Below are 23,739 nucleotides of genomic sequence, written 5' to 3'. Positions count from 1 at the left end.
TGATTCCAATTAATCACATGAACATAGATACCTAAGTGCTCTACAGTCTGTTCTTTCATCTGACAAAAATTTACTGTTCTGATGAGACTGGGGCAAGGACCATCATCCTTTTTCTCTCATTTATGTTTCTTTGTCCACATTGTTTGTGTGCAGTTCTGTGAGGGCCAAGATGGCATTGATCCTTCTCTGACATGAATACCCAGCCAAAGTTATGTGAACCTTTGGACAAACATATTAGGTGGGTTCCATGGCCATAACATGACACAACATCTGTTTGAATTTTCCATGTAGTTTCGAGATTATGGCATTATAATTGTGTGGCTGTCGTGTTTATTCCCTTTGGAGAAACATTGACACGCTGCTGACAGTAACTCTTTCTTCTGTCTTCATCTTCATCTTTCACCTCACAACACCAATAAGATTTCACTACCCTTCAAAATTGTGATGTGAATCCCACCTCCAAAACATCCCATCTAATCCTAAGTACAGTACTAGATTATATAGATAACAAAAGCTTGGTTCAACCTTTGCCTAAAATGATAAATGAATCCTGAGAGTGATGGGAGAGTAATGGCTTCCTTCGACACTGACGATTAATCAGTAGTTGCGTATTGTATTATTATTCATTTATTCATGTTCTCGGTTAGGTTGGGTCCCGTTCAGAGACAACTCTCCTATTATTGTTTTCTTTCTTTTAAAAGCGGAATTTACAACTAGAACTTGTTATTATCAATAGATACAAGCACCTCAGTTTAACAACAGTTTCAGGAGAATTGAATTTACATCATTTTCATTCAATTCATTTTATAACGTTGTTCCATACAAAAGCAAATCTCTCTCTCTCTCTTGGGAGCTAAGGCAAAGATATGGACCTGCAATCAGTCAATGATATGTGGGGGCCTGGCCCAATAGGCCACACTGCAGAAAAGGGCTGGCCGCCCTTAAGCACTGTCACTATTAGATGAAGTGGCCCATGGAACATTACTCTCCTTTTTTTTTCTTTTTGCAAATATAAAATACAGTAAAAGTCTAATTTAAATAAAAAAAAAAGAAATTAAAATCTAGCATTTTCAAATCCGTGTAAGTCGCTGACTCTACTCATCGACTTCTTCATCATGGCTACCTTAGCCAGTTTCTCAGCCGCTCTCCAAGCCGAGGTTGGCGTGAGTGGCTCCCCGTTTTCATCCAAGAAAACGCCCGTTTCTCTCTCGAACGATCTCTGCCGTTGGATTACCTTCTGCTGCTCCATCTGCTGTTGATATTGCTTCCTTAATTGCACTTCCGTTAACTCCGCTTCCAAGCCTCTGACGTACTCGTCCACGTAACACGAGCCGGATTGGATGAGCAGCTCCCGCGCCGATGACAAGAGATGCATGGCGCTAGTCAACTCGTTGTGCTCAATTAATCGCCGCGACTCGGCGATTGCTCGGGTGGTAATGAAAAGATTTCTCAGCCGTTCGATCCTAGGTGAAGATGATCGAACGGCTTGTGGCCTTGGCACCAACAGTGCATGCTCTCTGCCATTCACTACCTCCTGCGTGGCGGGGTCTTTGTAACAGCATCTAAACGACAACACGTGGTGGGACCCAACGGCCATAGACGGAACCCTAACTTCCACGAGTAATTCCCTTTCCTCCTCGGCGTATAGATCGCCCAGCCGGATTGAGCCGGGGTTGAGAACAGTCGGCCGCCCGTTATACGAATACACGGCTGCCACCTCAGCCGGATCGGAGCCGGAAGCAAAATCGAGCTGAATTCTCAGATCTTGTACCACCACGCTTAACAATCCACCTACACATTTTGAGAACGCGTCCTCATCCGGCGCGTGGCTGTAGCCGGCCTTCTTCCCGAAACCGGATGAGTGAACCGGAATTTCGATATGGGAGAACCGGGTGGATGACTCGTGGCTGGTTTCTCGCCGTCCATTAGGATCGCTGCTTGGTTGAACTCTATCATCCTGACCGTCCGATAACAGCATGATGCTTCCAACCGGATTTCTCTCGCGCCGGTCCTCAAGAACCTTAGCGGCTTTCCTCAAAGCCTCGCCCACGCAAGTTCCCTGGCTACACACAAGCCGGTCGATGATCCGCCGCGCCGATTTCTGTCCCTGAGCCGTCATTCTCCTCAAAGGCAACAATCTCTTCGGCGCGGCGGAGAAAGCCACGATGGAGAGCCGATCAGCCGATCCGAGAGAGGAAATGACCAAACGCATGGCTCGTTTCAACATCTGCAGCTTCGCGCCGCTCATGCTCCCGCTCACGTCCAGCACAGTCACCAAATCTATCGGCGCGCGGCGCGCCGGGTCCGAGAAATGACCGGAACTGCTACTACTATGCCCCAACGGCGGCGGAGGCGGCGCTTTCACCTTCAAAACGACGGCGTACGTCTCGTGCGTTCTCCCCATAGACACTATAGCGGCTTCCGGCAATAAGCTCACCTCCACGTTTCTACTCTCCTTATGATTCGCAAAAGCTTTATCGCTCGAAATCGGATTCACAAAAAACCCTTGAAACTCTTCCACTTCTTCTTCCTCGCACTCCGCCTCCATTTCATTCACCTCCGGTATCGCGATAAACTTCCCAGCGCCGGCCGTCGGCGACAGCAACGGCTCATCGTCATTATACATTTTCGAATCAGTCCCGTATTGTTTAACATACAACGAAGATTCGTGCTTGATGTTGACGTGGCGGAGTTTGGTTTCCGTCTCTTCAATAATTTTCTTCTCGTCCACCACCTGTTCGTGTTTATGCCCGAGACTCGTTTCTTCCTGTTGCCGGAGCTTGTGAACGGAGAGCAACGGGACATCTTTCCAGGCGTGATTGCAGACCGGACAGGCCAGAGAGCTCTGTTTTCTTGAGTGCGAAACTATGCAGGGGAAATGGAAAGAATGGGAACATTCCGCCGTGTAAATCGCCATCCCCTGCCCAGTCTTCACACTCTGCATACAAACCCCGCAGCTATTCTGAAACAGAAAACGAAAAAAAAAATGAGATTTTTACCCAGACAACAATCAAACCAAGAGGGTCAAATCAAAACACCGTAGAAAATTACCCTGGAAAGACGGAGGGTGTTCTTGAGGATTGAAAAGGGGGATCTGGGCGAGGCAGGGTTAGAAGCAAGGCGATGAGTTCTGGGAGTCTTGGAAGAATTAGATTTCGGGGTAGTGGTTTTGCAATGGAGGTTTGGGCTGACGAGATTATCACTGTTTTCATTCGAAGCCGCCGCCGCGGCGGTTCTGCAACGCAGACGAGGCGTATTAGAAGCGCTGCTGCTACCACTTTTAGTGTTATTATTATTACCACTGCTCAAAAAACCCAGTTTTGCACAGCTTCTTGGACTGGGACTAGGGCTGGATTGTGGGTGTTCATGATCTTGATAAAGATGTTTATCAACGAATTTGGGTTCTCTATCTCGTGGGATAGTAGTGCAGAAAGCCCTTCTCCAACCAGTGCCCATTATTTCTCAATAAACAAAGCAAAAAAGAAGGATCTTTAATTTATGATGATAGAAGAGGAAAAGGAGGATTGCAGGGATGGATCTGAGAAAGGTGACAGAGAAGACAAAATGGTAAGAGTGAGGAAGAAGAAGAAGATGATAAGGAGGATGAGAGCATGGGATCAAATGAAAGAGGAGAGGATGGAATATAAATGGCAGTAGAGACAAACGACAGGGGATTAAAGATAGAGTAATCCCAGCTCAGAGTCAGAGGGCTCAATTTCTTGCTTTCTTTCTCTGGTCCCTGCTCTCTCTCTCTCACCAGACCCAAAAAGGCCGCTGCATCTAAAGGAAGGATTGAGATCTGCTTCTTTCTACTTCTCTCTCCCTTGATAAGAGTATATACACACGCACATATATATTATATATATATACTTACTTGGAGAAGCAACACTGATAATTTCAGAGGATTATGCCTACTTAGTGCTTGGCTTATTTTTGACTCCCAAAATATTACATGGGTTTATAGATCAGTTCAATTTTTATAAACCTGACAAGATATAAATTGTCATAGTTGTCTGAGTCCCTAGTGCTTGACCAATAGATCACAATTATCATTCAACTAGAGAGTGTTATATTCACATGTTTGCGAGATGTCATATCATAGGCAACTTGAATTTAATATAAATAATTATGTAGTTCTTGACCATCGAATCACAAATATTATTCAATCAGAGAGTGTTATATTCACATGTTTGCGAGATGTCATATCATAAATAACTTGAATTTAATATAGATAACTCTTCAATTTTATCTTTGGAGACATTTCAAATCTAAAGTTGTCCCACCTCACTAGCTTGACCTCCCAATCACAATTCATAAGGTATTTGAATCTTACATTGTCTAACTTGTACCTTGTATCTTAATTTACTAATAATATATAAATTCGCTGTCTGTATTTTCACGTAGTATGAGACACATATAACATATTCATACTCTCAAGTTAAAAAGGAACTCCATAGTGACTAGTGACTACAATATTTGTATTTGTATTACCATTCTACATAGGTAAACGATATATGAACGTAAATGAGTAAAATTTTCTTTAACGTGTCATAATTTTATTAATATAAGATAAAGAATATAAAGAAATTGTGGTCCATCTTTGTTTAAAAATGAATTAAAACATACCATCTAAGTGGGGAGTAAAATTTTAAACATTTTATTAGAGTTAAAATTTTGAATACAAAAATGAAGATGAGTATACATTACATGGAGAACATAGAGTTGTGTCTTTGGTGAAATTGTAGGGTTGTGCCTCCAGCTAGCAAATAAAGGACAAGAGTCGTCTGTTAGTAAGTACTCCCTAGTAATTACCTTAGATGGTACAAAGAATTAAATACACTCATTTATTGACAAAACTTTAGGGCAGTCCTACACCTACATATTTTTGGAGGTTCCATTTTATGAACATGTGTCACTGCGGACAAGAGTGCAACATTTACTCCAACAATATAAAGTTAATACATAAAGTGGTAAAAAGTTTTCAAACATTAATTAAAATTGAATTTTTGATCTCTTATTTAAGTAACTTAGCTGGATTTTTTTCCCCTGACTAATGTTTAGAAAATGTTTAAAATAGGGACTATATATGAAGGATAGAACAATAAGGGAGAATTTCTCTCTCAGAAAACATGTTTACAAGTTACTAATAAGTTTATAAGGATATCTCAATTCTTTCATGGCCGACCCCCTTTTATGGTCATGTGGCGGCCTATTGGGCAATTTTACTGATGGACCTTATCTTTTTTCTTGAGACAATGGGGCTATTTCTCAAACTGTGACCACATCCTCCTGCTCCAAGCTAAGCCACCTTCTTTGTGAACTATCCTTGCATGTCGAGGCTCATCCTCATGCTACTTTGTTTCTCCCCATTGAGTCACATATCCTTGCTTTCAGTTCTATCCTTTAACGCCTATTAAACCTCCGCCACTCTAGAGTCCGTATATGAGTTATGCCCGCATACCTCAACATAACCCTCACTATTTAAACTAAAACCTCTTAATTTTTTTTTTAAATTTAAAAAGTGTCCTTTCCATATTCACCAAATGAGACGCTAATGGCATGTTAAGCCCCTTAAATTACTCATAAAGCTCTCTCTAGGAGGGATGTTTCATCACATCTGTTGCTTGGCTGCTAATATATCTCTGGAAGTTAAGTAGAAAAGGCAGGTGAAAAAGCAAACCCCAAAATATTGACTTGTGTAACTTGCTTTTACCTCAGTCATGATGTAGAAGTAACAGCAGTTGAAGAAGCATAGGTATGTAATTGCGGTTTCCATATTTTGACAATTTTGATATGCTCATAAACAATAATAATAATAATAATAATATTAATGCATGCGGACATAGCTTCTGTGATCTGCGTTTGTGTTGTGGGTTTGTACCTTCCCGAAAACAGCAGTGCACGGAACTTTGACACCACACAGTCAATAATTCACATTATACTATATTCATATCTCCTCCCCATAATGCTTTTCTAAAATCACTGCAAATATTTCCTTCTTTGTTGTTGTTTTTTCCTTTATTATTATTATTATTTTCTGTATCTGATCAACATTAATACTTCCAATGCCTATGTGTGACACAACTGATATGATTGTCTCGTAGTTAAGTGTCACGTATTCCTTATTAGTCAGATTCTGAACACGTGTCCTCATGTGTAGCGCTATAAAAATCAATTGACTCCTCAAAAAGGTGAACTTTTTAAAATTAAATTTCACATAAGACATGCTAACTTATTGTTGAAAAAATTTGGTTTTTAGTCCAAAAAAAATTTAGGCAAAAAGGACCTCTATTGTAGATGTGCTTAACAATTTAGATAAAAATACGAGCAAAACCAATCACTTCGATACAAGATAAATTTTATATTGCATACAAATATTTCTTTTTTATAGACTGTTTTGTCAATATCTAACCATCCTAATAGCCTTTAGATAAAATTAGCCACTTCAAGGCTAGATCAATAATTGGAGGAAAATATATGAATACACTTATAGTTAAAGGAAAAATAAAGTTTAACACCATATATAATTCGGAATTTGAAAGTATTATTTCCCTTTTAAACAAAGCAAACAAAAAAAAAAGAAAAAAGAAAAGTACCGTATAAGAATTTCAAACACAGTAATTCACAATACATGCATACATAACATGATATGATAGAAGCTTCTTGAAATATTTTATGACAATAAATGTCTGTGTAGAGTGCAGGTTTAGGTAATTGGGCACGAGAAGGCGTGACAGCCTTTCTAAACTCCCATTTCTCGAAACTGAAACTCTGAAAAGCGCCCTTTTTATTAGACTTTGAGGAAAGACCAATGAATCAGCCCAGTTAGTTAATCTTAACCTAATTAATCTATCACTAAATTAATTAATTAATCCAAGTTAGGCATAATAAAGCCACTTTAACAACCATTGTTTAGTCATTCCCCTTGTCCTTTTAAGGTAACATTGTCAAACCCCTTGTACAATAATTAAGGATGACTTTGCAGCCCTGTTTTCACCGCCTTCTTCTTGTTTGTTTTCTTGAGGTTACAAAAGAGAGATTATCCTAGTCATTACCACTAAACCTACCGCAATTATTACTAATTATATTAGTTTATTAACACCAGTCACCATCTACGTCAACACCTCAACTTGTGTGTACAAAACAAAGAAGTTTGCAGTTTCGAGTTACGTGTAGACTCTAAAGTCTAAAGTTTCAAGAATAGATAAGCTAGCTAGTAGCTAATTAAGTGAAGTTGCATAGCCATGGAATCTTTTCATTTTAATATTGCTCTTATGGATTGCGGACCAAACTATAAATACCCATAATATAATAATAATAATAATAATAATGCAATAGACTTAAGGTTGCTAGTAGACTTTCTTTTTGCAAAATCTTCTTAGTTATATGGACATTCTTTTTTTTTTTTTAAGCCAGTTAGGTTAACTTGGACTTGCATGTATATATATTTTTCCTTTAAATTTTAGTTTTTAGCTACCTTATTAGTGAAAAATTAGGAATTATGGACGTTTAACAACAACATTTTTTAATCACTTTTAACTAGTATTAGTAATAATGATGATGAGATTCTCACCCAAAAAAAAAATAATAATAATGATGAGATATCTTTCATATACCCAAAAAAATTAGTTATAAAAAAAAAATCATTTTCAATAATGGTATGTTTTTTGTGGTTTTGATCATCGAGTGATGATTGAAGAAGAAAACAAAAAAAAAATAAAAAAATGATGCCTCCAAAATTACTACCTTGTTTCCTTTTAAGTATGAGGTACCGCAATAAGGGAGGTGGTATTCGTATCCTTACATACATAGAATGAAAATACACAGACTCTCACTTTTTACTCTCAATTTCTATTCCTTCTCATAAATCTTTGATGTAGACACTTTTTCTGGGACCCATATGATAAAAGTATCATATCTTTATGTTACTAAATAGAGTAAAAGTGATGGAGAAAAATTTAAAAGTACATGTAATAGAGAATGGTATTATGTCGATGGTTGAAGTCAAAAAAGAATAATATCTTCTTCTTTATGTACAGTGTAAAACAATCCCAAATGCTTATAAAATACAAACAAGGCTAACATAACCGGCCATATCTCTTATGTGACGATTGAGTGTTGACCAGGGGTAGCTATTTTGTGATGTATGACACTTTTTCTCTAGGTGTCGTGAATCTTAGGGCACTAAGAATATAACATGTGCGATGTTCAACTAGATTCATATCCCAATGTCACTGTTCAACAAAAACATTTCATATTATTTCTCGAATATCATCTGATTATTTTTCTTTATTTTTACATTAATAACTACTGGAAATTTTACTGGTACGGTATTACTATCTGTGAATTCTTTTTCTTTCTCTTTTTTTTTTTATTGAAATATTATATTAAGGATAAATATTTATTAATAAAGAAATAAACGTTTACATACATCGTATTCAATGATAATATAATTTGTTTTCGACATTGCATGACCTCTTTCTTCCACATGGAGTTCGTGGGTGACGTGTTTTGGTTAAGCCCGTTGACTCATTTATAGACATCTAATATTATAAGTTGATTACATTGAATTCCCCTAAAAGAGATAAATTTATTGGATCACAACCGTCCAGGGTATCCCATATTTGTTGCATTTAATAAAAAATTACACCTTAATCTGGAAAGTTAATATTCATAACAAAATTAATTTTATATTTATTCTGAGTTGAAATTGAATCTTATATATCTTGTTGTCTATAGCAAAGCAAAATTATTAAGTTATTTTGAATATAATATGCGATGTCTGGACATTAAAAAATACCAATTAAATGTTTGTAGAGTAATGTATGCATGTCTTTAGAATCCATGTTTTTATCAAATTCTACATTAGAGTAAATGAGAATTTCTATTTGTTGAGTTTTAACACATTGAGTTGATCTAGTGGTCATGAAAGTAGTCATAAATTTTCACTAAGATATGAGGGGTCAAACAAGAGTTCAAGTTCCACTGCATGTGGGTCTGGGTGGCATGTCCCACTTAGGGTTGGCAAAATTCAACATTTTTCACCAAAAATAAATAATTGTTGAATGATATACGGTGTTTTTTCACATTGTAACATAAACGATAGCAATAACTCAAACACATTTCAATTGTTCAACCAATTTAACAATTATATATATATATATATATATATATATATATATATATATATATCTCCATTAACAAAAGGCTATGGTCTGGTAGCAGGGCTGTGGGTCGTTAGGGCTCATGCAAATCAAGAAGATCACCTTTGACAAAAAACCCTAAAGTAAAGTTGAATAACCCAACAGCATCATTTGTGGGACCTCTTCCCATGGACACACAGTATTGTGGGACCCTATTCTTCACCACCCAAGTTCCCATCTCAGCTCCCATATATACATTTCGCTGTCAAACATTTTCTGTGGAGCACCAATTGAAGATCGATGATCGACTTGCTTTCATTGGCTTCGTCACTCACTCACCTTAGCTTCTCCTTTGTTTTTATAAATTTATTTATAGTGTGAATATAAATTTTTTGTTCCGTATAATAAGATGTAACAATACATTCGTGATATGTAAAATTTATCCAAAAATCGAAAATGACGTTCAAAAAATCGATAAATGACTTTTTGCTATTACATGTCACTAGAGTTCGGCATCAATTTTATCCATCTCGACCAATAAAATTGATGCCTGAACCCTAATGTCCTGTAATAGCAGGTCATTTAATGATTTTGTGTAATTATACTTTTTAAAAGTTTAGGAATTTATTTGATCTTTTCCCTAAAAATAAATTAAAATTTGACCATGTATAATAATAATTAAAAAATGTGACCCTATTTTTTCATTTTTATTTGATTTTTCAATCTCAATCTTTGATCGACTCAAATGGACAAATAAGATTTTTTTTTTAAATATTGTTCTCATAAACACACAAAATAATGATTTTAATACCTTAATTAATAATGTAAATATTATTAATCATCCATTTTTTTAAAGGGGTTGTTTTGGTCTCTTTTTTAGGGCTACACTTTTGACGGTTTTGGATCATCTATATATTACTATATACTTTATCAGTTTGAACAGAAGATTACGACTTTGTATGTATATAAACTAACTGGTTCGACATATCCAATGTGAAGATGACAAACTTTAAAGCTCTCCATTGATTTTTTATTTTTATTTTTTTTGAAAAGAAAACAAAGCTTCGTTAATTCAAGTCCATTAAAAGTTTCCATTGATAAGAGAACAAAATTTTCACTTCGTACAAAATAGAGCGATAAATAACATTACATAATAATTAAATAACTTAAAACTTTATTTCATATATAGGTCTAAGTTATTTAATAATGTAATATAAAGGATAAATGAAAAATATAATAGCAGACATTTGAAGTTGGACTACTAATAAGTAATTAATATTAGTAAATAAATAGTGGCGTGATATATTTAAAATATATAATATTATTTCATGAGTCTTAAAAAAACAAGGGGCAAGTTCTAAGAAGGCATATATTATGGCCCCATTAATTGTTTTCAGGTCCCAAATGAAGAAATAATAATAGACTATTCTTAGACCACATGTGCTTCTGTTTCATGATACCTTTCCTAGAACTTAACAATCTTGACTATAATTTTTTCGGTAAATTACTTGAGGTATTGTTGTGATTGATTATTGTGGTATTTTTTCTTAATATATAAGTACGACCATATAATTATAATTTTTGCATCTATATAGTCAATAATATATATATATATATATATATATATATATATATATATATATATATAATCACAGTCAAGTTGGTAATAGTTGACTTGATAATCAAAAGATTGCAAGTTTGATTCTTAGTGTTGATGACCTATTAATTTTTTTTTTAATTTGATACGATCAACTGATCTGAGTTATCTCCCTATTGTCCCTTACTCCCTTATTGATTAGGGTTAAGAAGTGAGGTCCACCTAATGATGGATTATTATACATGATAGAACAAATTGTTCTAGCTAGGGGTGTAAACGAGCCGAGCCGAGCTCGAGCATAGGGTGGCTTGAGCTCGAACTCATTAAGGAAGGCTCGGCTCGAGTTCGAGCTCGAGCTCGAGATCAGGGTTGAACTCGAGTTCGAGTTCGATTTTGAGCTCAAAGTTAACATGTTTGATTTTAAATTCATGTTTCAATTAAAAATAAACTATAATTTTATATGTATATGTATTATATTATATATCAATAAATAAATAAATAAATATATATATATATATATATATATATAATATTATATATATGGCTCGCGAGCGGCTCGACGAGCCACGAGCCTAAGACATTAGAGCTCGAGTTCGGCTCGATTATTAAACGAGCCGCTCAAGCCAGGGCCGTTTCAAACATTTCATAGGCCTCGGGGCGAAGTTAAAAAAAGGGCCTCTATATGAAACAGACTAAGATTTAAATTTAATAATATTAAAAAATGATAATATCAAATAACATGAAATAATATTAGAAAATTTGCAACAATTTTTTAAATACAAAAATAATCATTACAAAAAATTTCTGCGTGCTTTACTCGATGCAAAATCATCGATAATTGCATCAAGACTAATATTTTCTAGCATATCTATGTTTGGTTTCTCTAAATTCTCATTAGAGGATCCCACTATTTTAACAAATTTATTCATAGCTCCTCTTTGTGAGTCTATTAATTGATCAATTTGTTTTTTTTTTTTCTTTTTTCACTTCCGGATGAATTTTTTTAGGCAACATTGTATAAAATAAAAAAAAAATTAGGCAACATTGTATTAAAAAAAAAAAAAAAGAGGAATAAAAGCACCTGGCACTCGTGAATCAATCAATCCGAATCAGTCAACCAAAAATCTTTCAACTGTAAACATGTACCTTTAATCCCTGATTCCCGGCATATAATAAACTTAATAAACTTACAATTTTATTTTATAATTAGAAACTAAACAGAAATAAAATTCCTAATTATTCCAAACTCTTAAACATTAAAACAACAGTATAATTAGAATTTAGAATTGTATTAGGATTCCTAAACAACAATACAATCTAATTTGCAATCAAAAACTAAATTCGTAATTTATGCAATCAAAATAAAATTCATAATTATTCCAAACTCTTAAACATTAGAACAAGTCAACAATACATTATAATTAATATTAATAATTTAATATACATAATATGCATTCTGGCAATTTTGGGCAATTCGCCAAATCGCCAATAAGCCAATTCATAAAATTATTAAAATACTTAAATACCTTTGGCTTTGCCATTGCGAATCTGTGATTTGCGATTTTCGAATTGTGAATTGCGAAGGGTCGAACTTTTGAAGACACTGCGAATTGCAAAGGGCCAAAGACAATTGCGAAGGCTGAAGGCACTGTGAATTTTGCGAAGGCTCGGTGTGACTTGTGAGTTGTAAGCGGTGGGTGTGCGATTTATTAAAATCGAAAATGTCCTTTCAGAAGTTAGTCTTCTCAAATCTGACTTCCAAACAATTAACCGTATTGTTTTTTTTTAATATATGCTAAGTATAATTTTATAAACTAATATATATATATGGGCCCCCTTATAGAGATGGGCCCTGGGCAGGTGCCCACCCTGCACTTGCTCCAGGGCCGGCCCTGGCTCGAGCTCAAGCCGAGCTCAAATTTGACCGAGCTCGAGCCGAGCTTTGACCGAGTGGCTCGCGAGCTCATTTACACTCCTAGTTCTAGCTATCTTGAATCTAAAATGAAGAAAAGAACAATTGCTAAATAATAGAGAGAAGATGGGAGAGATGTGAGCTGAAGGCTCTTGAGATTGGCCCCCTTTGTGCTGAAGGGTTAGGGCCCTTATATGGTTGAAGGTCATGACTCTTCAGGAATAAAATATTTTATAAAGGATGTTTGATCTTGTATGATACTGAATAGATGAACAGAACTTATTGTAAGGTATATTCGAAAAATAATTCCTATCAATACATAAGTAAAATTTATTTGTGTATATTCTCGAATAGTGACTACACCGATGATTACATATTAAGTAAAGTCCCTGCAGACAGAAGAAGTATCGTAGGGCACAGCCTCGTGATGAAGATGACAGCAAGTTGTGGAAGGTATCTTTATTTTCTTGGTTTCATGATCCCATAGATTCACATTATCGTCATATCACATGCTACACATTTGTAAATAACCCAATCAGAAAAACAGTTTTTTTTTTCGAATATATTATTCTAAATTGGAGCTTCGAGATACCATTTGAGCTAGCTATGGTTAATTAATTAATTAATTTCAGTTTTATTTATTTTACTTTTGCTACAAAGTTGTACATGGAAAAGTGGAAACGACAATATCAAAATCTACAAAGTACAAATAACCTTGTACTTTAATCTTTCTATTTTTTTTTTCTTTTTTCTCTATTAAAAAGAGTTTAATTGAAAACTAATAAAGGTGTGAAACATATATATCCTTGCAAATTAAAGATATACTAAGATCCATATAAAGCCATGAATTCAAGATCAACAATGAATCTAGGTATGATGGGATCAAGGTATAAGGATTACAAATTTTCACCAAAATCCTTCACTATCACTATATTGGTGAAATATAATTTGTTTTTAACAGGTAGGTTCGATCAATGAATGAAAAAAGAGTTTTATTGACTGTCATGTACCTACGGGGTATGACATTACTGTTGTGTGTTGAATAACAAAAGTCTCGTAATTTTAAAATAGAAGGTTATATGATTGATTCTAACTCCAATGCCTCTCGGAGTCTCGGGTATTAAAAAAATATAATAATAATAATGGTTATGATAGTGATTAATTAAGCAGATGAAATGAAGATATAGTGAGATTATTTGAGAAATAATAGAGATTTAGTAGAGAGACATTCTTCTTACTGTAGTCTAGGCCACCCTGGCGACCAACGTGTCTCCTGCTAATTTGTAGCTGGCAATTTCATAATACGTACTCACTATCGATCTCATCATTAACTACAACTACACTATCATTGACCTCTCCTGCTATCATATATTCATGATTATGTTTTGTGCCATGACAGTTAGAAGTTAGAACTCTGTAAATTTGAAACCAAATCTTTATTATATCTTAAATAATGGCGATGCATGTAATTAATTTGAAATAAATGTAACAATTAAATCGATAATCTGAATATTAATTGCTCACACGGTCTCCCAATCACACATGGTTGTAACATATCGGTTACTATGGACGGACACAGTTAGCAGACAAGCCAATCTTACCATCATTTTACCAGCTATTATATCAACAACTAACACATGTCATGACCGTGTTAAATGCCTAGTATTACTAGTTACTAGTAAAAATATTATAAGCAACCTATACTATCATCTTGATTTTCCTGTATTACTAGTTACTAGTAAAAATAAGACATTCCGTCAAAATGTTAGGGATTCTAATTTCACTTCTACTAGATTATTACTAACCAAACCAAAACATCCAAGCTTATTGGTAATATAACTTAGAATTTTGTCAGTTTAAATATTACTTTTATTACACAATCTGACTTAATTGCTAGAGTTTCACAATATATATAGCATATGCTGGCGCACCTACTTAATTAAATGATTTAAATCGTATATCACTATTAGAATCAAGCAGATGAAGTCATTTTCTTTGAAACAAAATATTTGAAGGGCCTCATCATCGATCATTCCTATCTTGGGCCCCGGTAAAAGAGGTAATTCGCGAGATATGCCTAAATTGACTGACAAACTCTCAATTGCTTATATAACACTCAATGTCTACAAGAAAGGCAAATTTATATCTCACTTTTTTTTGGTTATTAGTAAGTTTCAAATGATGTAATCTATGGAGGCGGTTAAAGTAAAGTTTATGTACATCTTTCTCTTGGTTCATGATATATATGAGTATTAATTAGTTAGTACATAGAGAATATGATGTCTGAAATAGACTATGAATTTGACCGGCAATGTTGCAAATTGATGATCAATCGCATCAAGAAGACTATTCGACAACATGGTTGTGGTCCTCTATCCTCGTCGATAAATAGACTACTGGTTTAGGATTCTTTCCCTTAACCTACGTAAATTCAGGGCTATCACTGCAAATCCACGCCAAACAATATATAATGCCACCATTAATTTTGCTCTAATAACCATGATTTACGGTCGGACATGCACCAATGGAATCTTATGATTGTACTACCTACTAAAAATTATAGTACGGAATATATATAATGTAATCCGTAAAGATGTATTTAGTACTTGGGTTATACTTAATGAATAGTTGAATACTCTTAGTCCTTTTGTTCTAATCATACTTATTTTGCACCCTCAATTGTTATCGAAGCAACGGTTTTAGTCATTTTTGTTAATATTTTATTAAATTTTTAATGAAAATAAAAAAAAAAGTTTTTATTTAAAAAAATTTGATTTTTCATCTAAATATAATAGAATATTATAAATAAAAAGGAACCGAAATCATCGTTTTGAAATAAATAAAAGAGACCAAAGATGGATATGACAATAGCTATGCAACAAAATCTATACTTTATGTATAACCCAATGACCAAATATATAGTTTACTCAAATTTAAATTTACTGGTCATTATTAAAAAATAAATAATAAATAAAAACAAGGAAAATTGCAATGCATGGGAGAGCTTATATTATGTTATTAAAAATTTTGGTGGGCTTATTGACAGTTTATAATAATCATATTTAGTGGTCAGTTTGACGAATGATTCTGCAACATTGAAATTAAAAATTAGTGATATCATCAGTGAACGTAGTCGGCACATGGATGAGAAGAATCGAAACAGAATAAATATTCTAAATCAGTAACAGTACGTATTATAAGAAAGTCTAATTAATAATTAAGTAATTAATTAATTACAAAATTGTGACTAGGAGAACTCATATATGGACAAACTCTACTAAAGGTTGTGCACGGGTAAACCCGCAAATGACATAAGAGGAGAAAATTACATTAAGAAGATCATATACAGTATATTACGACCGAAAGGTATTAACAAAAATCGAACTCGTGATTTTTTATTAATTAATTATATTTTAGTTTAAGCTTTAGAATGAAGGGTTTTGAAAATGAAAGTTTTCCTACCGGAGGGTGAGTGGTGGTTGATACGCTGCCATTATTAGCGCACATGCCATGAACTGAAAACTGTTGATTAAGAATCTGTTAACCTCTCTTAATTTGATTCAACTAATTATAATAATTCTTTGTTTATTTGCATGGACATGGAGACAATACAATGCCCATATTGTTCTTGTATTATTATTATTTTTTTCGAAATAAAAATTTAAAAACTAGTATTATTTCAAGTCATTAATAAAAGGGTAGGGCTGCGCATGTTCTTGCTTCAGTTCTCTGAATCTCACCATGGCCGTAAAGTACAAAGGAACACAAACTTTAATGGAGTTTATTTTCAAAACAGATTTATTAATTAATTGAATTAAATATGGCCAAAGAAATATATATGCAACGGAGATCAAAATATTATGAAGACCGTTAATAAAATTGTGAGGTCAAGAACTTGATTTTTATAAAATGTGTGTTATAAGAAACATTGGTCCTATTTGGTAATATAGTTAGTTTATCAGTCAATTTTGACTTATTTGACCACTATTAACTGTTTGACTTGGCTAAACAATCGACATGAGCGTTTGATTAATTAACTTTTTATAATATCTTATTGCTCTAAAGTTCTAAAATTCAACAAGTTGTTTAATACAGCTTTTTGAGAAAGTCATTTTACATGTAATTAGCTATCAATTAACAACTCATTGTCCAAACATTTTTCTATAATCAACTAATGTTATCAACTAGTCAAACTCATTAACCCAATCGGCTAACATTTATTTACCAAACACCCCATTATCCATACAAATAAGCCCCAATATTTTTCCATTTAAGGTTTTTTCTTAATGTTCATTTTTTCCAGAATTTTCGAATATATGATTTGGTTCAAATCTTGGATGATGGATGATTATCTTTATCAAGAAATATTTTTGGATTATAATATGATTGTGGAAATGATTTGATTTGATCATGACTATACTGACATTAATAATAAGAATACTGATAAACGATGATGCAGTCTTATATATAAACTAATTAAATTAAAGTTGTTCCTTTTTTAATAATTATTTTCCGGTTTAATTTTTCCTGAATTTTAAAATGCATATAATTTGGTCAAAATGTTGAATGATAATATTCATTATCAAAACATATTTTCAGGTTCATTAATTGACTATGAAGATGAGTAGACTTTATTATAAAAATTAATTATAACTACATAAATAATCAACAATTTTTTTTTATATAGTAGAAAAGAAATGGAGTGATAGTAGAGTGGTTTAGGATTCAAAATGTTGTATTAAAAATTTTAAGACTACCCAATTAAGTTGGTCAAACAGATAATAATTTGGTAATTAGGAGTTATTAGTGAGTTACAATGTTACAAGTTTGATTCTCTGTGGTCTCTTGGTTCTCAGCCCGCTAGGTTAAAGTAACAATGATGGGGCTTCTTGTTGATGTTTTAAGATATTATTTATTGAAAAATTTGGATAAGTATTATCAGTATGTGTCAACCTATATGACAGATTATGATTTGATTATGAATATGATTATCCATCCATCGTACGTGCGAAACCATAAACTCTTCATGAAAAGAGACCTCAAAATGTGAGAACTCAGACGTGTTGTTTCACCAACTTCTACTTTAATCTCAACCTTATATCCACAATCTCTTAACCCTTTTTTTGTTCCTTCTCACATTTTGTGCATAAGATTTAGGCAAAACCTGAATGATTATGTTCCAAAACCAGCAATTACAGACTGCCCAAATGTTATAATTAATTACTTATGACAGCAAGAAAGAAAGAAAGAAAAGGTTGCTGGAAGTGATCTGTCGTCTTGTGTTTCTCTTAAAGAGTGAAAGAGATGAGATCGGCAACATATATACAACACAGTACTGGATATTACATTAGCCATTCAATTCCAAGGATTTCTTTTTAAGGATATGTGTGAATCGTAATGGGACTCGAAAGTTGAAACCTCAGTTCTTGCATGCGCAGAGCGACAGTGGTAGTTGACGTTTTGGGGATGTGAACCTTTAAGAAGTGAAGTGTCCTTTCTTGTTTCGACTTTCTAGGGTGGGATAAGGACACCTACCCAAGTTACTTGTCATGCATGCACACTTTTACTATGTTTCTTTAACGTCAAATCGCTGCGCCAGTATGATGTTTTTTATATAACTACAAGTTACCCAATCCAGTCGAATTGGCCAGATTAATTTTTTTGGTAAATGTAGGAGGTATTTCGTGCCTTTTTCGGTCCGTTTAACGGTCCGAGTCCACCCCACTAATCTCCACTAGCTCCGGGAGGCAAGAGAGCTGGCTCAGAGGGAATCAAACTCGGATTCTCCCGAAATTCTTCTCCACAAAGAGATTGTTAGTTTGCTAATTATAAAATTTTAAGTTTAACTATAAGTTCCGTATATGTATTCTTAATTTGAACCGACCAAGGGTCAACCTAGACCTATTGGTCTTCTTGATTTGACCGGATTAGAAGTCAACCTAGACTGGTTTACCTCTTTGTAGTACTAAAGAATCAACCTAGACTGATTTACCTCTTTATAGTCTTATGTTTTAGTTAATAATTATATTCGTCTAAGAAATAATTGTTTCTTGATACTTTGGAACTTGTTTAATTTGCTGCGAGTATTGTTTATTATAATGTGTTCGGAGTCAACTATATAGCAAGTGCTAAAACCAGGCTTTACACACTAGCATGATTGGGTGTATGATTGAGAAGATATGATTTATGTAGCAGTCATTATTGTTTGTATGTGCCAATAATGAACTCATAATAATATAATTAATGTTAGGTTCAAACTTATAATAATATAATTAATTAATTAATGATGTAAGATGTTATATTATCCTTCTAAATTTATGGGCAGTAATTGATTCGTATGTACTTTTTTTAAATTTTATTATTATGTGATTTTTTTTAATTCATGATTTCCTTGTAATCACATAATTCTTACCTTAGTAGCAACGACCACATATATACTTATATAACTATTTTATATTCTCATAGTTTGTATTGAGTAAACTAGCTCCCCGTTTGCCACGTCTGTCCAGTAAAATATATATTTCAAGATTTGAGTTGAAATTCTTGTTGGCTTTTTTCCAGGCAAAAAATGGCACACCCATCTTGTTCTGCTACAAGGATTAAACTTCAGCCAAAAAAAAAAAAAAAGAGTAAATGGGGAATTCATGGGATCAGATCAGTTTTACCAAATGTCTTGCAAAATTAAAGATCGGAATGGGCACAGACAGACATTATATTGTATGCATGTATGTAGCAGAAGATAATGATAAAATTATAAAACTTATGTATATGTTTGGTTGGCGATAAGGTTTGGAGGTGAGTCATTCATGCCCATCAGCCCATCACAGACTCATGAAGTTGTCAAGCTGATTTAGTATTAAATTTTTTCTGAGGCCGATAAAAGACAAAGAAATATTCAAATACAAATAGATGGGGAGGAAATGGATCTACCAAACTGGCTGATTGGGAAATGGGCTTTGGGGCCCAAAATTAGCTGCATAATCCAAGCGTGGGAAACTGGGATTCTGGGAATATTAATTGGACAAATTATACAATAAACCACTAATAAATATTCATTTTTAATATATTGAATATTCATTGTTAAATTAATCTGCAGTACATTAAAAATGAACATTGTATTAGTAGTTTACTTTACAATGTGAATTATGATATACGGTATAATGGTTGTATTAATTGTAAGACTAAAAGCGTTATCGAATAAGTTTTTTTTAAGGGTGATTAGAATAATTTTTGAATGGGCAACATTCTTCAGAGGGACTAAAATAATTGTTAAAATTTTTTTATTTTGTTTGTGAATGTGAAGATTTCATATATGAATTCTTGGTCCATCCATCGCACTGTTGCTCTCGTACATTTTAGGGACAATAGATTCACGACGTAAGTTAGTATTCAGAATGATATGGTGGGAAGAAATTATTATGAATTTATGATGTACCTGTTTCTTGAAAATAGAATAAGTTAGTGTTCAGAATGATATGGTGGCGAGAAATTATTATGAATTTATGATGTACCTGTTTCTTGAAAATAGAATCAAAAGATAAGATTATAGGTTGTGAGACCGTTTCACAGATACTATATCAGGAATAAAATATTTGTTACTTATGAAAAAACATAATATTGTTTTAGGACAAATGTAATACTTTTATATTTTGATACAAAAGTATTACTTTTTAAATCAAAATTATTATATTTTTCTTTATAATTAATGTTGCACTTATGAAGGAAAATATAATACGTTTACATCAAAATGTAAAAGTATAACATTTTTTTAAAGTATTACATTTTTCATATAAGTAATAAATAATTTATTTTCAATTTAGTATTATATTTGTTAGTATAATTATTACATGTAATCTTTATCTGACCTGCCTCACGAATAAAGATCCATGAAACAATCTCACACAAGTTTTTACCTAAGATTATATAGTACACAGGTAAGTTTCATCCTAGTCATTGTAGTTAAACTATACTTTCCCCTGTTCCCCACGCAATTCATACCAAACTGATACGCGCAGTAGTTGGGATAGCGTCTTAGATGGAGTGGCTAATGTTGTGGCAAACGTTAAAAGCATTTGGATTAGATCGGGTCAAGGTAAAAAAAGCGACCATGCCTAGTAACCACGACCTCCTTCCTCGGCCATTAGGTTATTGCACTCTCACAAGCAGAACAAACAGCCCAAGAGTGACGTGTGGAAAAAAAATTCAGTCATTATTTAAAAGTATGTACGACATAGATCCCACCTTGTAACTCTAGCCATCAAAAAATCATAATAAAATAAATCAGCCAAAATTACTAATAATTGAACGACTCAAACCAAGAAAATCAATAGTCAGCTTTACTTAAAATCAAGCTTGTAACATTATAATTACCAAGTCAACAACCTAATTAACTTGATTAGAATTGTCCTAAATATGAACATATATTAGATGGTGGGTTGACCTGAATATAAACCTTAGCCTCAAGTGCCCTCAACAAGTAAAAAGACCACATATAAACACAGCATATTTAAGTCAAACTTGTAACAACAATAAAAACAAGTATCAGTTCAATAATTTAAAAACGTATCGAATCAGTTTCACATGGCGGTCAGGACTTGGGACAAAACATAGCCCGAAAAGGATGGCAGTTGACAACACAGCACTACAGTATGAGTACAATAATTGAGTCCCACAGTAGACAATGAAGCAAATAGTGAGGTTTATCAAATCAAGTTTATAAACACTATACAATGCAGTAGTACTAAAGAGAGAGAGAGAGAGAGATCAGCAAGAATAACAAGCACACATTTATTCATATGCAAAGTAAAGAAACTTGGTGTTTTGGTGCACAGACAAGGAATCAAGCTAACAGCAAACTTAGTACTTGAGTACACACATAAGTTCAACAATTCGCTTTACATACTAATACTATTCATCTAAAAGAACTCACAAATTCACCCCACACATTGCGAGTCTAAGATGAACTCCCAGAAGGGTTCTAGCAAGTTCTGTACTCCGTATTAGACAGGATGCAAAGCTTAGGTAACATCAATTACGAGAATGTAAATATAACAATGAGGTAAACCAATCTACCCATGATGTGCTATCCAAAGCCAACATCCAGTTGGTGAGTGTATCAACTCAAACAAGGATCAAGTTTTAAGATCACCCATTGCTTCCTCTGTGATATCTGTCGGATGGATGGATAGCTTCAATCATGTGTAGATATTGCCTATACCCTGGTTCGGCATTTTTCCATGGCCCTTGGGGCTGCACAGTAAAGCACAAAGTTACGAGGAAAGAACCCTCACAGTCAGACTGAAATCTAAGGAAATAAGTTTTGACATAGTATCTGATCTAATACAGAAGACTCTTAATTAGACAGTGGCACAAGATCTTATTTCACTCCTGAGGACAGAAGACTCTTAATTAGACAGTGGCACAAGATCTTATTTCACTCCTGAGGTGGAGGGAGTGGACTAGTGGTGGTTTGTTCTTGGCCAATCTTATTCATTTGTTTTATCTCTAACAAAATGAAATTTTTTGAGAGAAGAGAAGAGTAAAAAAAAAGAAAGAAAAAAAGAAGTAAATAAAGTATTAATATTAAGAGAAGTCTATAGAAGTTTATTCCACTCTTACAGTCTTATCACCAATTTTTAGGAAGCTTGACTTGCAATTTAATTTGCATTATACTTATATTATGTAGGAACGTTTTTTCTTCTTACTAAGTGTTTCATTATTCTAATAACTCAAAACGATTCCAAACAACATTTAACACACTAACCCAGTCCAATGGCATCCGAACTCTTCATGATTCTCATCCTCTTACAGGTATCAATGAACATCCTGCAATTAAAACAGCAATTAGGAATTTCAAACTAGCACATATTGCAAACTACTAAATAATGCTGCAGCAACAGGTCGTGCAGTTCCAAACAGTTGCACTAGGGCAGCTCAAGTCTAGATGAATAGAAAATAATGATACAGAGCATGAAAATAGAAACATGTTAAACTGTGCAAATAGAATATAGAGGTCAAATCTCTGATGCTAACATGTCAAGCATTGGAACAATAGCAGAAAATGTGGCTATCAAAGTTTTGGTGGACATCACTATCATTGGCAAGTAAAGATAGCACCATACTCTCAGCTGCATGTGTAGCATCTAGGCTATGCTTGTATGCAGGGGAAAAGCGAAAACATAGAGTAAAATTCAATGGAGTAGGAAAATGTATCAACCATGAGATCCTTGACAAGCAGAAATCCATTATTTTAACTCTAAATAGTAAGTGAACAATGAATACAATTGCCCTAACAGTACCCACCCACTATCATGAATATCTACCTCTTTGTCTCTTCTACATTGTTTTAATTCTTAATTTTCATTTTTTTATACCACAAGACCAAAAAAAAAAAAAAAAAAAAAAAAAAAAAAAAAAAAAAAGTAACCGCATTTAAAAAAAAAATATTTCTAATGGACAGTTCAAATTAATTAGTTCCTAGTTCTCTCCTAGATGGCATTCATACCAGGTGCGCCTTTTATATATATATATTCACAAAATGAAGCCTCACATTAATAAGTTATTTTGTAAATGAATGCTAGAGTAATAGAAATAATATTTTAAAGAGAATAGAATAATCAAGGAATAAAATCCCAAATTTTTTTAATGTTTAATTGGCTTATTGGACATGAACATTTTGGGAATTAAAAAATTCTTTGCATAATCCTTTATTTAATAACAACTGCTTACCTCCTTTATTCGATTTTCTTTGGATGGTTGTGAGATCTATGTATACTTTCAATTCATGTTTATAAAAAAATTGGCATTCGAAAATAAAAAAATAAAAAACCTTTGCATAATCCTTTCTTTAATAACGACTCCTTACCTGTTTTCTTCGATTTTCTTTGGATTGTTTGGACATCTGTATACTTTTATTAATACACATGAACGTTAAATAAAGTAATGACTTTATGTACGTACATATTTATTTTTTTAAAAATATATTAATATTAGTGTCAATTAAAAGATCTCAATTAATACTTTTTAATGATATACTCCGTATCTTTTAGACATTAATTTTATTTGTAAAAAAAAAAAAAAAAAAAAAA

General features: G+C 33.5%; 2 protein-coding genes across 4 annotated transcripts in view; both read right to left on the bottom strand.

Moving 5' to 3' along the window:
• Positions 1 to 762: 762 nt before the first annotated feature.
• Positions 763 to 3,885, bottom strand: LOC116022023 (E3 ubiquitin-protein ligase WAV3). Its single transcript, XM_031262570.1, has 2 exons — positions 3,052 to 3,885; positions 763 to 2,962 (listed from the first exon to the last, which is right to left on the bottom strand). Exons 1-2 carry the CDS (start codon positions 3,454 to 3,456, stop codon positions 1,055 to 1,057), a joined length of 2,313 nt encoding a protein of 770 aa, XP_031118430.1. The 5' UTR covers positions 3,457 to 3,885; the 3' UTR covers positions 763 to 1,054.
• A 17,530-nt stretch (positions 3,886 to 21,415) lies between these two features.
• Positions 21,416 to 23,739, bottom strand: part of LOC116022545 (auxin-responsive protein IAA8-like) — a 5,615-nt gene continuing 3,291 nt past the window's right edge. For all 3 annotated transcript variants that reach the window (XM_031263303.1, XM_031263311.1, XM_031263295.1), the window contains 2 exons: positions 22,416 to 22,477; positions 21,416 to 21,901 (listed from right to left, as the gene is read on the bottom strand). In XM_031263303.1, the coding sequence (XP_031119163.1) occupies positions 21,864 to 21,901; positions 22,416 to 22,477 (100 nt within the window). In that variant the 3' untranslated portion in view covers positions 21,416 to 21,863. The remainder of the gene's footprint in view (positions 21,902 to 22,415; positions 22,478 to 23,739) is intronic.

The sequence above is a fragment of the Ipomoea triloba genome, chromosome 1, assembly GCF_003576645.1.
Source record: "Ipomoea triloba cultivar NCNSP0323 chromosome 1, ASM357664v1".
In the NCBI taxonomy this organism is placed as follows: domain Eukaryota; kingdom Viridiplantae; phylum Streptophyta; class Magnoliopsida; order Solanales; family Convolvulaceae; genus Ipomoea; species Ipomoea triloba.
The sequence above is the reverse complement of the archived record's forward strand: the minus strand, read 5'-3'. Positions and strand labels throughout refer to the sequence as shown.

Coding starts and splice junctions, on each gene's coding strand:
- LOC116022023 (XM_031262570.1), bottom strand. CDS start 3,456: ATGGGCACTGGTTGGAGAAGGGCTTTCTGCACTACTATCCCACGAGAT. Junction 2,963..3,051: donor ACACCCTCCGTCTTTCCAGG/GTAATTTTCTAC, acceptor TTTCTGTTTCAG/AATAGCTGCGGGGTTTGTAT.